The 15510-nt window shown below is 47.9% G+C and overlaps 1 protein-coding gene across 1 annotated transcript in view; it reads right to left on the bottom strand.

Annotated features, from left to right (window-relative positions):
- WDR7 (WD repeat domain 7) overlaps positions 1 to 15510 on the bottom strand; it is a 352939-nt gene that overhangs the window by 101198 nt on the left and 236231 nt on the right. Inside the window, exon 22 of the mRNA XM_056137959.1 lies at positions 10792 to 10978. Within this exon, the coding sequence (XP_055993934.1) occupies positions 10792 to 10978 (187 nt within the window). The remainder of the gene's footprint in view (positions 1 to 10791; positions 10979 to 15510) is intronic.

The raw sequence follows: 15510 nt of genomic DNA, 5'->3' as shown, positions 1-15510 counted from the left end.
TCCACATTGTTTTAAAAAAAAAAAACAAAGATTTTACTCTTTGTCTAAAGAAATGTTGACGAGGTGAGGAGGGCTAGGATGGACTGCATGGATAATTATATCCAAGTTGAGATCATATTTTTTTTTTTAAAAAATCAAGCTTTAAAAAAATTTAAAGGCTGGGGCTAGAGTGATAGCACAGCAGGTAGGGTGTTTGCCTTGCATGCGGCCAACCTGGGTTCGATTCCCAGCATCGCATATAGTATCCCAAGCACCACCAGGAGTAATTCCTGAGTGCAGAGCTAGAAGTAACCCCTGAGCATTGCAGGGTGTGACTCAAAAAGAAAAAAAAATCAAAAGCTAATGAACCATTTCAGACATTCTACAATGGGGGCAGAGACAGTATAGCAGGTAAGGTGCTTACCGTGTACTCAGCTGACCCAGACTGGATCCTCAATAGTACATACTGTCTGGTGAAGTCTAAGTGATCCCTTAGCACTGCCAGGTGTGGCCAACTGACACTACCACCCCAGACAGACAGTCTATGATGATGTTTGCTTTCTGGCAGCAAAAGGAACAGGAGTTGATGATAATGGAAGCCTAGGGGTGGTTAACAGATAATTCTAAACAAAGCTAAATGAAAGTCACAGGCCAGCAGGGAGAGGGAACGCCGACTTCCTGGAGAACAAGGGACCTGCAAAGAGATCCAGACACTGAGCCCCAGCTGACGCTGGCCAGCATCCTTTCAGTCTCTCTGGAATCTGGCCCAGAGCATCCCTGAGATGTAGATGACATCAGGACTTGAGGGATGAGGAAGCGGGCCAGAGGGCCACACTGCGGAGAACCGGACAGATGAACTAGGCACAGAAGAAGCTCAGCGGCTCTGCACAAATGGCTGCAGCGCATCCAAGAGAGGGTCCCCATGGAGCACTGTGCATGGAACATGCCCGAGAGGATCCCCGTAGAGCACTGTGCATGGCCCACAGTCCTGTTTGCCTCTGCATTGAGATTGATTTGGGAGGCACAGTGATGGGTGGTAAAAGTCGTAATTGAAATAACATGAAGCCTGCCATAGCCGTTCCACCAGACTCTGTGCCAGGCTGTTTTACTCGGTGTGCCCCAGAGGGGTGCGGGTAAAAGACCTCCCCACCCCAAGGGACCCAGCCCCCGCAGCCGAACAGCTCCAGAACCCAAGTGCCGCCATGCTCAAGGTCACTTCACCACGTGACACATCGCAAGACACTCCCTACCCATTCTCCATAGTACCACACCATATTTGATGGGGTTCAGATAGTAAGCAACAAATCATAGAGGGAAATATATATATATATGCATATATACATATTTTTATATATATACGAAAGCTGACATCACTCAACTTTTAACAACATGTTAGTGATATCCTAAAGAATGTCTTAATGGCCCCTGTCAAAACAACAATCTTCACACTGTTTCCAATATGAATACTTTTTTTGTAAGCATTTTTCAGCGGTTCTTCATAACAGACAATACAAAATATATTCCTTCAGTTGTGTTTTGGGACAGGGCTTGGGGCTTGGGATGGAAACATCCTGATTTTGGTGGCAGGAAGGTGTAATGGTAGTGGGATTGGTGTTTGAATATTAAATGTAATCAAATATTGTGAGCTACCTTATAAAATAAAAAAAATGTACAAAAGTCGTAATTGAAAAAGTCTGTTGAATAACAAAATGGGAACCCCTAACTCCTCGAAGAAGATCATATTTGTCCAGCTACATCAAGCAGTCTGATGTGTGGGCACCAAAACCAGTTCCACGGGGCAGGGCAGGTGGGCAGGGCTGGAGAGGTGGCACAGTGCTCCATGAGCATGGGAGCCTGCTCTGAGGCTGGCATGTGGGGCAGGGAGAAAAAGGATGAGGCAGGACGAAGAGAAACACAGGGAAGGCTCTTGCTTCCCTGGGTGTCCTTGTGGGTCTAGAAGCCTGACTCCCTCCCCAGCTGCTCCTGGTGGGGGAGAGAGAGCAGCTGGCTTCTGCAAACCAGAGTGCTGAAGGCCTAGCCCTTCCCAGAAATCTGCCTGCCCAACCTCAAGCACTGAGAAAGGAGTCTTGCCCCACCAAGCGAGATCCTACCTGCAGCGAGGTTCCCGTCTAGCCCTTCTCTGCTCCTGGCCTGGTGGAGACGCCTAATGAATGACAGGGAAGGAATATCCATGTGTGCCCCTAGGTGGTTACAGTGTATGTGTGTGTGTGTGTGTGTGTGTGTGTGTGTGTGTGTGTGTGTTGGGGGGAGGGGTGGTCACCAAATAAGAATTTTAAGTCTGTGCCACAGTGACAATACCTAAGCAGGCACTGCAGCCCCCTGCCCCACCAACCCGGCCTGAGGCTGTGTCCTATGGGCAACACAGAATGAGTCAGGTGTGTCTGTGAAATGGGTACAGGAAACACTTCACAAAACTGATGAGGAGACTAAATGAGAGCCAGATATGCCACCACCTTACACTGCAGCTGACTCACAGGCCCTAGGAGACTGTTTCTGACCACAGCTGTTCCTCATAAATACAAAGAGTTGAAAGGAAGAAATCAACTCCGAGGGTCACTGGCCTCCTGGGAATGTCACCCTCTGTTGAGCTCAGCAAAGGATCTTGGGAATGGCAAGAGACTGGCCAACAATGACTAAGAAAAGTGGAGCAGTCTGGGGCCCAGGCGAGAACAGAGGATCTTGGGGACAAAGTGGCCCAGAGACGTCGGGTTGAGTGGAGGCTGGGACATCCAGGGCCCCTCACCTCCACAGGAGCAGACTGCAGAGGGGGAGCCAGACATCAGGGACCACTGTGACCATCAGAGCAGCCATGGACAGAAGCAGAACAGGGCTGTCAAAGCACGGGGGAACGTGGGAGGCCATGTCACTGGCTTCCAGGCTTCAGTGGGGGACCAGGAGGTGGACAGGGGTGAAGGCCCCCGCCAGGCATACGCCCAGCCTGGGTTCAACTCCTGGCACCACGCAGTTCTGCAAATATTGCCAGGTGCAGCCCCGGAGGCCTTCGGTAGGGCCCGGGAAGCCTTAGAAACTGAGCAGCAATGTTCCCTTGGGCTGGTGCTGAACTGGCATCCCAGCAGGCTAGGTATATCCAGGGGTCCCCCAGAGCTCCTAAGAATTACTTGACTACAGCCCCCTCTATCCCCATCAAATTAATAAAAATAGAAGATCTATATCATCTCACACCAGTGAAAATGGCACATAGATTTAAAAGAAAAAAAAGTCTGGAAACAGCCAGTGTTGGCGCAGTTGTGATGAAAGACGAACCCTTATCCATTGCTGGTGAGCATGTCGCCTGGGTTAGCACCTGTGGAAAACAAAAGGAACTGAACTCCCCCATGAACCAGTGAACAGCTTCTATCTACATTTCTTGGCTTCTATCCCCCAAACATAAAAACACTAATTGGAATGGCTAAATACATGCCTATGTGGCAATACTTAGTACAATAGCCAAGATATGGAAAAAAATCCATGCCCAACCATGGGTGGATTAAGAAGCTGTGGTATATCTACGCAATGGAATACTATGCAGCTCTAAGAAAGAACAAAATCATGCAAGTTGAAGAAACGTGGAAGGAACTAGAGAATAAGCTGAATAAAGTCAGTAAGAAAGAAGGGGATAGAAACTGGAAGATCTCACTCATATGTGGGACCTAAAGATATACAGCAAGAAAACAACAAAAGGCTAAAGACAACATAATGGAAGAACTGATCCACGAAATTGAGTTGGTGGCAGGGTGTTGAAAAGAGGGGTGTTGGAGTCCTTGGGGAAGAGAGGTGGGTACACTGGTGATGGATGTGGTGTTGGAATCATGTACATGGGAAACAACCAAAAATAGTATTGTAGATCACAAAACTTCATCAATAAAAACAGAAAAAAAAATCTCACTGGGTGCCAGTGCTTCTGTGAAAAACCTCGTTATTTAGCTGATATCTGAGGTTCTGCCTAATGTAATTCTATTAACTTACAGCTTGTGTTTTTCAACACCTGGGCTCCCAAGGTTCAAGCTGATCTCAAAGTCCGTCCCTGACATTCTGTTTGCTTGTTTTCTAAATTTTGTTTTGTTTTGAGGCCACGCCCAATAGCACTCCATGATCACTCCTGGCTCTGCACTCAGGTCTCACTCCTGGTGGGCTTTGAGAAACCATACGTGGTGCTGAGGACCTAACCAGAGTCAGCTGCACGGCCAAGCACCTTACTCACTGCACTACCCTTCTGACCCTCAGATCGCGCTCTTTCTTTTCCAGGGTCAGTTTGCTTTTGATCACCCACTATCCCTTTCCCCACAGACACACTCTGCTCCTTCCCCTCTGTGCCGAGGCCTGTATGGTGGCGTGCAAATGCTCGAGCACTCAATCACCATCTTGTGGAAAAGATAAAAGCACCAACAAAACCCGCTTATTCCAGTCCTCAGCACTGAATAGCACCATGCAAGCACCAAGGACAAATTCTGTACTATCAACTCTGCAGACTGGGATCATGCCCTCTAATTCTTTGTATACCTCCAAAGTGCCTAGTACCACCCCCGAACACAGTGGGAGCTCAACAGTTATGCAGATGAAGTTACCTGGCAAATTCAGCAGGAGGGGAAAAAAAATCACTTAAGCCAGTTATTTGACTGAATTGACCAGGCAATGAAGTCAAAGCCATTGATCTGGTCGTCCCAGCAGACAAAGACTAATTCTGCATGTAGTTATCGAGAAAGTTAAGAGTGCATTGTGCATGTAATATATTTTAATGTGGGATTCTAACTGGATGAAGACAGATCCCCGGATCAGAGGTGTGAATTGCAAGGCCTGCCTGCCTGATTCTGCAATCTGTATGGAAACCCCATACAGACTTCAGTCTTTTCTGTGGATTCTGCTTATCTGGTTGCCGTGCAAATCATTTGCTACCCAGGTTGACAGCCTGGGTCTTTGGTTTTAGTCATCATTCTATAAAAATATGACATGACACATTTATTTTACTCAGCATTTCGGTACTCACAATAGGAACTCCTGGAGAAGAGAGATATTCTAAATAAAAGCATACATAAAAAAATAGCCCCACTCAGGCTGCATGCATTCCTTATGTGACTACTCATTAATCTAGGGCTAACCCTTGCTCTGTCTCAGTGAGAGCATTTTAAAAGTCAAATGTAAGGCCACCTCAGTTAAATGTCACTATCCATAACTACCAGAGTTCTCCAGTTGTCAAGTTTAGAAATAACGGACAGGGCTATTCTGTGCAGAGGGGAACACCTAAACTTGCATTTAGATGGTTGGAAGGCTCACTCGGGATGGGAGATGCATGCTTAAAGTGGACTATGGACCAAACATGATGGCCACTTAGTACCTGTACTGTGAACCATAACACCAAAAGGAGAGAGAGAGAGCAAGAGGGAATGTGCCTGCCAGAGAGGCAGGGGAGGGAGGGTAGGGGTGGGGTGGCAGGAGGGACACTGAGCACATTGGTGGTGGAGAATGGGCACTGGTGGAGGGATGGGTGCACGAACATTGTATGACTGAAATGTAATCATGAAAGTTTGTAAGTCTCTAAGTGTAAGTCACAGTGATTCATTAAAAAAAAAAATAAAACAAAACAAAACAAAAAAACCCTTGCATTTAATAACCTGGGGGTGGTGGTCACAGGATTATGATAGAACATTGGTGCCTTCTCCAAATTGCTATGTGCTTAAACATAAATTTCTTAGGGCTTAACCTAAGCCTGGTTATGATAGTGTGTGGAAGAGTGTGTGTGTGTCTGTTGTGTGTCTGTGTGTGTCTGTGTGTGTATGTGTGAGGGTGTGTGTCTGGGAGATAATCAGGGTCAGAGGAGCCTATGAGAGCGAGTCCATCATGCTAGGTCCACACAGTGGGTTGAGAGCCATATGCAGGTTCTCTCTGCCTTTCTCCTCAGTCCTAAGCACAAAGAAGTCACGTGAGCACCTGGCAAGATGGCCGCCCCCAGCCAAAAGGAGGGTGGGCAGAAGGGAAGCTGAGGAGCTGGCCCTGTGATCTCCAGACTATGACAATTCACTTTGGCTTAAGCCATATTGTCTGATATTTCATGATAGCCGTGTAATTGAGCTAAGACAAAGAGGAAAGGGGCATTAGGAACACCGATCTCACTGCTGTGGACAGACTGTGCTGCTCCCACATCCGTTGCAGTGCTGTTGGTAAAGCAAAGGGTGAAATTATGCTCGGGCCCAGTGTCTCACAACCGGGGGGCCAGATGGGTGTTCAAGGATACTCGAGGACCACAGGTGAAAATCTGTGTAAATGGATGCTCAGAGAATGAGACCAGGAAGTCAAAGGGTAAAGGGAGGTGAGGGGAGCACAGGAAGGAAGTGGGAAGGCCAAGAAGCACGGGCTCTATAATACCCATTCTACTCACAGAGAAAGGAAGGGGAGATTTTTAGATGGGCACATCCACAGTGTAAGTTCTGCGAGGGATCAATAAATAAAACGAGTGAAGACCAGCCTTTTCTTTCACGGGCCTATGACTTAAGGAGCCCGTTCGCATCTTTGAGACATTTCTCATGGGATCTCTCTCATTTCTGCCCTTTGGCACTTACTTCTCCCTCCCTGTCTCTGCCCATCAACACTCAAATGAAAGCTTTCAGGGCCTGGACCATTTTCTAGCCTGAGTCTGAGCTGAGATTCCTCTCTCGCAGGCTCTGAATGTCCCGCCCTTCCCTCCATCACTTCCTCATGTCTCACTGCCTCTCAGGACACCTCTTTCCTGTGAGAGCCCAGAAACCTGGGGGGCCGGCCCTCTGATGCCAGCCATCACCTGTATTTGTAATTACATAAAATACCTAGCAATGTGGTTTCCACATATTAACCACTTAATAAATGTGTGCTTAGTTAGTGAACATAATTTAAAACACTCTGAAATAACTTGTTTCATGTAATTGGATAGATGTGAAATTCTAGGCCGTACCTCTAAAATAAAGGCATTATTGATCCAGGGAAATGTCCTATTAATCTTATGCCCTGTACAGTTCTGTCGGAGGCGGCCCCGGAGTGGCCTCCGACAAAGGATGCGGAGAGATGGGAGGAAGAAGAAGAAAGACCCTCTGCACTCGGAGCTGTTCTCTAGAATTCTGACCCAGCTCGAGTGAGTGGCCTTCCCCCAAACCCAGACCTCACAAATTCATAAGAATGGGGGGACTAATGGGGCAGCATATGTGGCTCAAACTTTAAAAAAAAATTTTCTATTTCTAATAGATGTGAACGAAATGTTTACAAGCACCAATCTAAGGTGAAAGTTTCTTGGTGCAACAAGGTACTGTCTGAACACTTATGGGACAGTTGGGCACCACAAAAGGGCAGCCTGGGTGGGCACTGCAGAGGAAGGGGCAAGCAAGGCCTCTGTTCCGTGTTGACCTGTTCCAGGCCTGCTGCAGCTTCTATACAGTATGCCACGGATGGAACAGGCCATTTTCAATCTAAATCTTGTTAGAGATTAATAAGCAAACATTTTCTTGCTTATTATGCAATTTATCATGATGAAAATTACATTGGACTCCTCAAGGCTACATGCTGATACATTCATTTATTCAGAGCTGTGTCGAGAGAATCATACTAATCTTCATGACAGAAAAGGATATAATAGCGAGAGATTTAAATGACTTGCCGTGTAATTTAAAAAACTTGTGCATTTGTGTCTGAGGACATACAACATGGAGATGAAACATGAGAGCCTCTTTACGTTGGCTGATAGGAGCTTCAGGGGAGTTGATTTTCAGACAAAATATTAAAGGCACAGCTAGGATTAAAAAGCCGCCCCTTCCCTGAGGGTGTGGCTCGGTGGTCAAGCACTTGTCTGGCATATGTGGGGCTCTGGGTTAATCCCTAGCACTGCCAACAGGAAAAGCAAAATGCATCACGCCATCACTTCTCCAGGCCAACAAAATAGTAGTCCCTACTGTAAAACTGTTAGGTCACAGTGAAATTTTGGACAATTGGAAAATGTCACAGCCTTCTTAAGGGCGCAGGATTGCCGAGGGGACAGCGGACCCCTAGCTGGGCGCCCCCAGACATGACAGCCATGATCAATCACAGGAGCTGGCCTTAAGCACCGAAGCCAACTGTCTCTTCTCATGGGCTCACCTTCTGTCCGACTCCTTTACGTCAACACACAACTTCTAGTCTTCCTGAACCAAAGTTTTGAGCTGAATTATTCATTTGAGAAAGGGGCAGGTCTTGATGTGAGGTCACTAGGATACTGACCGTGAACTTGCCTCCCAAAATATGACCATACAGGTAGCTAACAGGTGCTCAGAACTCCTCTAACAGTGTGAGAGGATAAACCCATTTAACCTCAATGTTATGGGATCTGAGGGGATTATGGGGAAGCGCTGAAATGGTGTGCAGAATAGGACACCACCAGAGGTGCTAAGGTGGAGTGTAGGAGGCAGTTGGCATGGAGGGAGATGGTGGGCGGACAGCACTTGCCTCCACTTAAGATATATATACCCACCCCTCCAACCAACCGATATTGGGGCCATGGATGGAAACTCTCAATCTTCAGAAAAAAGTCAAAGCATTTGGTTTCATCCCACCTCCGACCCCCATCCCAGTGGCTTCTCTGGTCTCCTCTTCTCCCTGAGAGGAGAGTGGCCCTCAGACAGGGTGTAAATCCAAAGCCCACATGAAGGAACTGAGGATCCCAGAGAGTCAACCACGAAGAAATGAACAGAAAGGCCTGGTTTAAGGAGGTCACTGATGGTGAGGAGGAATTGCCATAAACTGGGAAAATCAAAGCAATGTGCACTTTCATGTTGAGAGACATTGTGAGACAGTTCTAGAAGTCCTCCACTCGGAAGTCACATCTTTTAGGATGGATGAGCTTGGAGAATTTATGTAAGGGAAGGTAAGACGAGCCAGGGAGTATATATCTGGCAGGTACATGAAATGGTAAGCCGCTGTGGAAAAAAGGTTCTCAGTAAATTAAACGTGAAATTCCCACGTGACTTAGCAAACACATTCTCAAGCATCTACCCAAGAAAAATGAACACAGGTCTTCAAGCAAATACTTGTACCTGAATGCACACAGCAGCTCTCGTCGCAAGAATGAAAGAGCAGAAACAACCTAAATGCTCGTGAACAGAAAAACAGATGAACAAAAACCTGATACAGCCGCAGAATGGAGTATCATTCAGCTAGAGAAAGAAATGAAATGTCCATATAGGCTGCAATGTCAACGCACTTTGAAACATTATGCCGGTTGAAAGAAGCCAGACACAAACAGGCATGTAGCTGTATAATTTCCTGTACATGATATACCCAGAAGAGGCAAATTCATAGAGACAGAAAACAGATTTAGTGGCTGGCTGGGGTCGGTGGGAGGGAGAATGGGAAGATGGACAATAACTGGACAGTAACTGCTTAATAGGCATTTCCCTTAGGAGAGGCCAGTACCAGCAACAAGACAGTGTGAGGCTGCAGGCATATCACTTCTGAATCGTGCACGTAAGATATGGCAGCGGTAAATACCCTGGGAATATCCTGACAGTAAATATACTGTCAACAAAACAAAATAAAATAAAACAACAACAAAAAAAAACAGAAACAAAAGCAGATACATCCTCCAGGAGACAGCAAGTTGAGTTTTCAAGTCAGCTTGAATCTTATCCCCAACCCTCTCCCATCACTCCTCTCTATTTGGAGGTACCAAGTGATTCCAAATGCATTCTAGAACACCGCTCAGCTGAGAATCCTATTCCTTACTCTCCCCTCGCTGCTTCCCTGGCTCTGTGCAGTCTCCAGAGAGTCGGATTTTCACTATGTGTACTGAAATCTCAAGGAAATTGATTAATAAGCTCATATGATTGTGAAGGACTAACCCTGCAAACCATCTAGCCCTGTGTTTTATCAGCAAGCATTTTCAATATATGTATATACACCCACATATATATATATACACACGCATATGTACGTGCATAAAATATACATAAATAACTCTCCTTTAAAATTATATACTTATACTATTATTTGTTATGTTATTAATATCTCCAGGCACAATAAACATAAAATGGTGTCACAGACCATCATTCACTGGCTCAATGCTAAGTCCCAATGGCCTCAAAACTATAGAAAACAGAGGCTGGGGAGACAGCACCAGGACAGGGATGACGCATTTGCCTTCCATGTGGCCAGCCCTGATTCAATCCCAGACACCTATATGGTCCCCTGAGCATTGTCAAGAATAAGCCCTTAATCCTGTAGGGTGTGACCCATTCTCCCCCTATCCACCCCACCACGCCACCAAATTGTTAAGAACAAAATTATAGACACATTTCTCTATCAAGATTCAAAATTTCATATGTTGAGATACTTGTCTCTTCTTATGGCCTATAAAAAACACAGTTTACTGCAAACTTGAACACACGTAAACATACTACCTAAATGAGTGAGTAGCACTGTAGCATTGTCCTCCCGGTGTTCATCAATTTGCTCGAGCGGGCCCAGTAATGTCTCCATTGTGAGTCTTGTCGTTACTGTGTTTGGCACATCGAATACATCACGGGTAGCTTGCCAGGCTTTGCCATGCGGGCGAGATACTCTTGGTAGCTTGACAGGCTTTCCAAGAGGGGTGGAGGAATCGAATCCTAGTCAGCCAGACTGTATGCAAGGCAAATGGCCTACCACTGTGCTCTCGCTCCAAATTTGAACACATGTAAACTTACTACCCAAATGATAAGACATCTTTAATACAAAAATTGAAAAACCGAACTTCCGAGGCACCACAGTGCTCTCCACCAAAATGCACAGGGAGCAAAGGATGGCTCAGGACCAGGCACTCACTTGGCGAGCTGCTTCTCAGCGTCGGCGCAGAGCTCCAGCAGTCCCATGAGCACGGCCGACACGTCCATGTAGGGCTCCCACACGGTGAAGCCGCGCCCGATGAGGTCGATGGCTGTCCTGCGGATGGTGCTGTGCGGTGGCAGCTTGGGGCTCGGTGGTTGGAGCAGGAGAAACGTCAGAGCCTTACCTGGAGGCGAGAGAAGCTGGTGATCATTGGAAATACGTGGGGGTTTTTCTCAAAAATCAGTCCGTATTTGCAAGCTAGAGGTCAACAGCCCTTGTTTCCAGAAAGGACTCCCAAGGCAGGTGCTCAGTCACATATGTGCAAGAGAGAAGGTTGGGCCAGACCCGGGCACCACACCTTCCACTGTCTGCGCCATGGAGTGACTACACTTGTTTGTCTAGAAAACTCAGAAGTGTCTGCAGGCACTTCAATTTCCAAACGCTGTCTCTCCCTACCCGGCGATCTCTCCCTACAGGGCGATGGTTGCGGAATGTGGCACAGTGGCCCCTGGCTGTCCCCCTGCACCCGAGACCTCTTACCCAATGATCCCCCCAGGTAATGCGGCTCCCTCGGTCAGTGGCGATGGGCAGAGGCAGGGTGAGGAGCCAGGTTGCACAGAGTGACAGGTCCCCTTTGAAACACAGAGCCTCCCCTAATCTGCCACAATGGCTGAGGACACAGGGTGGCAGGATACAGCACATCTTTCACACAGTTTGCGAAAGGAATGGAAAGACAGCCTAATGCCATCTGAATCTGGTTGATCAGTAGGTAACCCTGGAGGTGGAAGAGTCGGCTGACAATTTGTATGGTGATGCCTAGTGGTTCTGCAGTTACCAAAGGCATTCTGATGTTTTAAGCGAGAAAACAAAATGGGGATGGTGAAAAGCAGTTACAGCTCAGGGGAAAAGATCAGTTGTGTTTTCTTTGTTGTTTTTGTTTTCTGACAGGAGGCAGAAAAACAGTTTCTAAACGTAGAAATGTCTAGTGAATTGCTGAGGGCATGCTCAGGCTGCTGGTTTAAAACAAAACATAAGTCATGGTGTCATAACTTGGTAGGAGCCAGGTTGAGTTCGATCTCACTAAGCTCAGTTTCCCTGTCTGTAAAACGGGAATAATAAAGACTCTTTTAGGACCAGAGACATAAAACAACAGGCAAGGCACTTGCCTTGCATGCTGTCGACCCTGATTCGATCCCTGGCACCCCATATGGTCCCTGCAAGAGTGATCCTGAGCACAGAGTCAGAAGTAAGCCCTGAGCACAGCTGGGTGAGCCCCAAACCCACCCCCTTTCATATGCCTCCGCTGTTTTCCCCCATTCAAATGCCTGCGCGCGCGCGCGCGCGCGCGCACACACACACACACACACACACACACACACACACACAAGCGTTCCGTGTTCCTCTCAGGAAACACATCCCATGAGTCATGGCATAAAAAGCCAATTTCTGGTAGCTGTCGAATGCTCACTAAGCAGCAGTCAGGGTTTGCTATGAATAAAATGTCGAACGTGCCCATACCAAAGTGGAAAGTTTAATGCATCCAAGAAGATAAAAACATCTGCCCTTTCATAAGGTCTAGTCACCTGTTCAGTGAGAATAGGCAGGAAGGGAGGGAAGAGAGAAGGAGGGGAGCAAGTGTGCGCCACCAACTGGGGCTTTCTTCCTGTCCCAGACTCCTAAGGGGCTCAGGCTGCACCAGGGTTCAAGTCTCCATCGTCTCAACATGCTCGGGGGAGTGTGCCCCTAGCAGACATCTGGTGTATCTCAGCCACGGCACAGGGTGCAACCCCTGGTGGGCACCTCGGCTCAGAAGTCCCCCAGGAAGTGTGGCCCTACTATAGAATTTGAGCCCCACAGCCTGCCGCGTGATCCCCACTGCCCACCACAGCTAACGACATGCGAGTGCTACAGTCAGGCAGGGAGCCTCCTGGCCCACTATGACAACTCCATCAATGATAGGGAAGGTAAGGAGGAGGTGAGTGGCAGGGGAAACATCTGCAGGGAAACCATGAGAAACCCATGATAGGGGCCAAACAGATAGGAACCACGAGTGAGTAAGGTGTGTGCCTGGTGTGCAGGGGACAGGGGCAAACGCCCAGCACGGCATATGGTTCCCCAAACACCACCAGAGATCATTCCTGAGCACAAAGTCAGGAGGAGCCCCACTGAGCACTGCCAGATGAGTGGCTTCAACACTCTCCCCCCGACCCAAATACACAACATCTGGAGCTACCTTGCTGCAGAAACCGAGGCAGGCCAACCCCAGCAGTAAACAAGGACATGCGGAAAAGGGCGTCTCCCTCAAAGAAACAGCAGGAGTAGAAAGACCCAGCGCTATTCAAAGGAGGCCCAGTGCTAGTCACTCAAGTTCCACACATGCTGCCTTACCCGGAAGTTGAAAGGGTGTTTAAAACCCAAAGAACTGCCCCACTGTCGGATTTACTCTGTAGTTCTTGGCAGTTAGAGAAACCCCCAGCTGTTGGCTGCTTACGTTCGCGGAACCTGGATGGCGATGACTTCTAATGTGTGGGATAGGGGACACCAGTGGGGGAAAAATGTTGCAAAAGAGTAAGTGGAGTTTCCTGAATGCAGCCTCTTGTTGCATTAGAATCACCGTTCTCCTTAACTAGCGCCCAGAAGAGGCAGTTGGGAGCGTGCGGGCATCCTAAGTGCCTTGGGGGGGTGGGGGGGGGAGGAGGAATCCAGGGGCAACTTTCCCCTCTCTGTGACAACTCCACTTCCCTTTGCCCAGAGCAATAGTAAAAGAGGAAGTGGCCAATTTCGTTAATGTTTTCCATCATTTCCATCACCAAGCGAGAAGGCCATTGCAGGGAATTTGGCCAGCTGGAACAACAGAGAGAAAAATCAACACGCATTTTCCGGAAGACCTCTGGTTGGCTGCTCCACCACCGAGTGTGACCCACATAACAGGGGGCATGCCATGTTCAGAAAGAAACACAGGCTCCCAGGGCACTGCCTCGCCATGCCCCAAATCCCTATGTCTTTCAGTGACCTCATGAATGAGAATCTACTAATGGTGCTCGTCTCTGGGTACAAGCAAAACTGAAGATCCCACAATGCTGGCAGGGAACGTGTGGGACACCAAGAGAAAAAAAGAGCTCACTTCACACGCAACTTTTATACCGACCAGCAGGACTCTGAGTTTTCTTGGGGGATCTGTTTTGAAAGTGCGAAGACACTACATGTGCACAAATGCCAACATCTGGTTGAGACCCCCCAAGACCACACAGAACCTGTAAACACAGAAGACGAATGGATGGGGTTCCCCAGCATTCAACACTGTGGCTGGAGGTTGAGTTACAGAGGAGAGAGGGGCGGGGCAAAGGGCAAAGGGCACGCAGCAGGCAGGTTGATGGAGCCAAGCAGTAGTGCCTGAGACGGCCATCCATAGAGGGCTTTCTGGGTCGCGCCGAGAGTCGGTTCACTCTGGGGGTGATGGGGGGAAAACTGCTGGGAAGTTGCAAGCAAAAGAAAGGTCTGATGCGATTTTCATTTTCGAAAGATCAATACTTGGGCTGTCCTGTGATTAGAGAGGGCCAAGACCTATTGCCTTTCTAATTTTGATCTACTCATCCCCAGTCAAATGGGATTAATTAGAATCATAGAAGTTTTCTTAATTAAAAGGTCATAAAAATCTGGTCTGGCCCCTCTGTTTGGGCTGCAGGGGACAAACCACAGAAGGCAAGTGTTGGCTGCAGGCCAGGATATGGCGTCCTGGCCTCTGTGGCCAGAATTCGATGGAACCATCAATATGCAGCTCCCATCACACTTGCATCGTTGCAACCACGTGTCACTTGGGACACTCTACCTAACGGAGGACTCAAATCTGTCCTTTAGGCCCACCTCAAGTCAACATGCAGCTGCCTGTGCCTCCATCAAACAGCACAAGGATGTGCTGTTTTCTCTCTTGCCATACAGCAGGAAGACTGCCCCCACCATGGCCCCTACAACTCTCTTAGCACCAGCTCTGTGGCATTACAGAGCTGCAGAGCCAGCCTGCTGGGTACACTGGTGATGGGCATGGTGCTGGAATCCGGCTGACAGAAAACCATCATTAACAGTATTGCAGGTCATCTGACTTCAATCAATTAAAAAAGGGGTGTGTGTGTGTGTGTGTGTGTGTGTGTGTGTGTGATTTAGAAGCCTCTTTTTAAAACCTGATCACATTTCATTGGCCAAATGCCAACCACAGGATCACTTTTCTAGCTTAAAAGAGAATGGGAAGTAGAGTTTGACACCTGAGCACACGGCCATCTTCAGCAAAACTCAGGTTTGAGCCAGAGAGCTAATACAAGGGGTTATGGCACGTACCTGGCAAGTAGCCAATCCCCATTTGAGCCCCAGCATTGCACATAGTCCCCCCGAGAGTGCCACCAGGAATGATTCCTAAGCAGAAATTCAGGAGCAAGCCCTGAGCACTGCTCAGTACGACCACCCCTCCTGAAATCCGAAGTTTTGTTCTCATGGAAGCAGAGAGTGGTAGTGGGTAGCTAAGAACTTCCTCCCCAGTTTTCCCGCTGCTTTTCCATATCACAACTACTATCCACAGATATACTGAACCAAATATATTTACTCTGATGTCTAAGGTCTAACCTATCTAATTCTACTTTGTTCACTGTTCCACTGTCTTCCCATTATTCATCGATTGCCCCGAGCAGGCCCCAGTAACGTCTCCTTTGTCCTAGCCCTGAGATT

The sequence above is a fragment of the Sorex fumeus genome, unplaced genomic scaffold, assembly GCF_029834395.1.
Source record: "Sorex fumeus unplaced genomic scaffold, SorFum_2.1 ptg000128l, whole genome shotgun sequence".
Classification (NCBI taxonomy): Eukaryota; Metazoa; Chordata; class Mammalia; order Eulipotyphla; family Soricidae; genus Sorex; species Sorex fumeus.
This window is presented reverse-complemented; position numbering and strand designations above follow the sequence as displayed.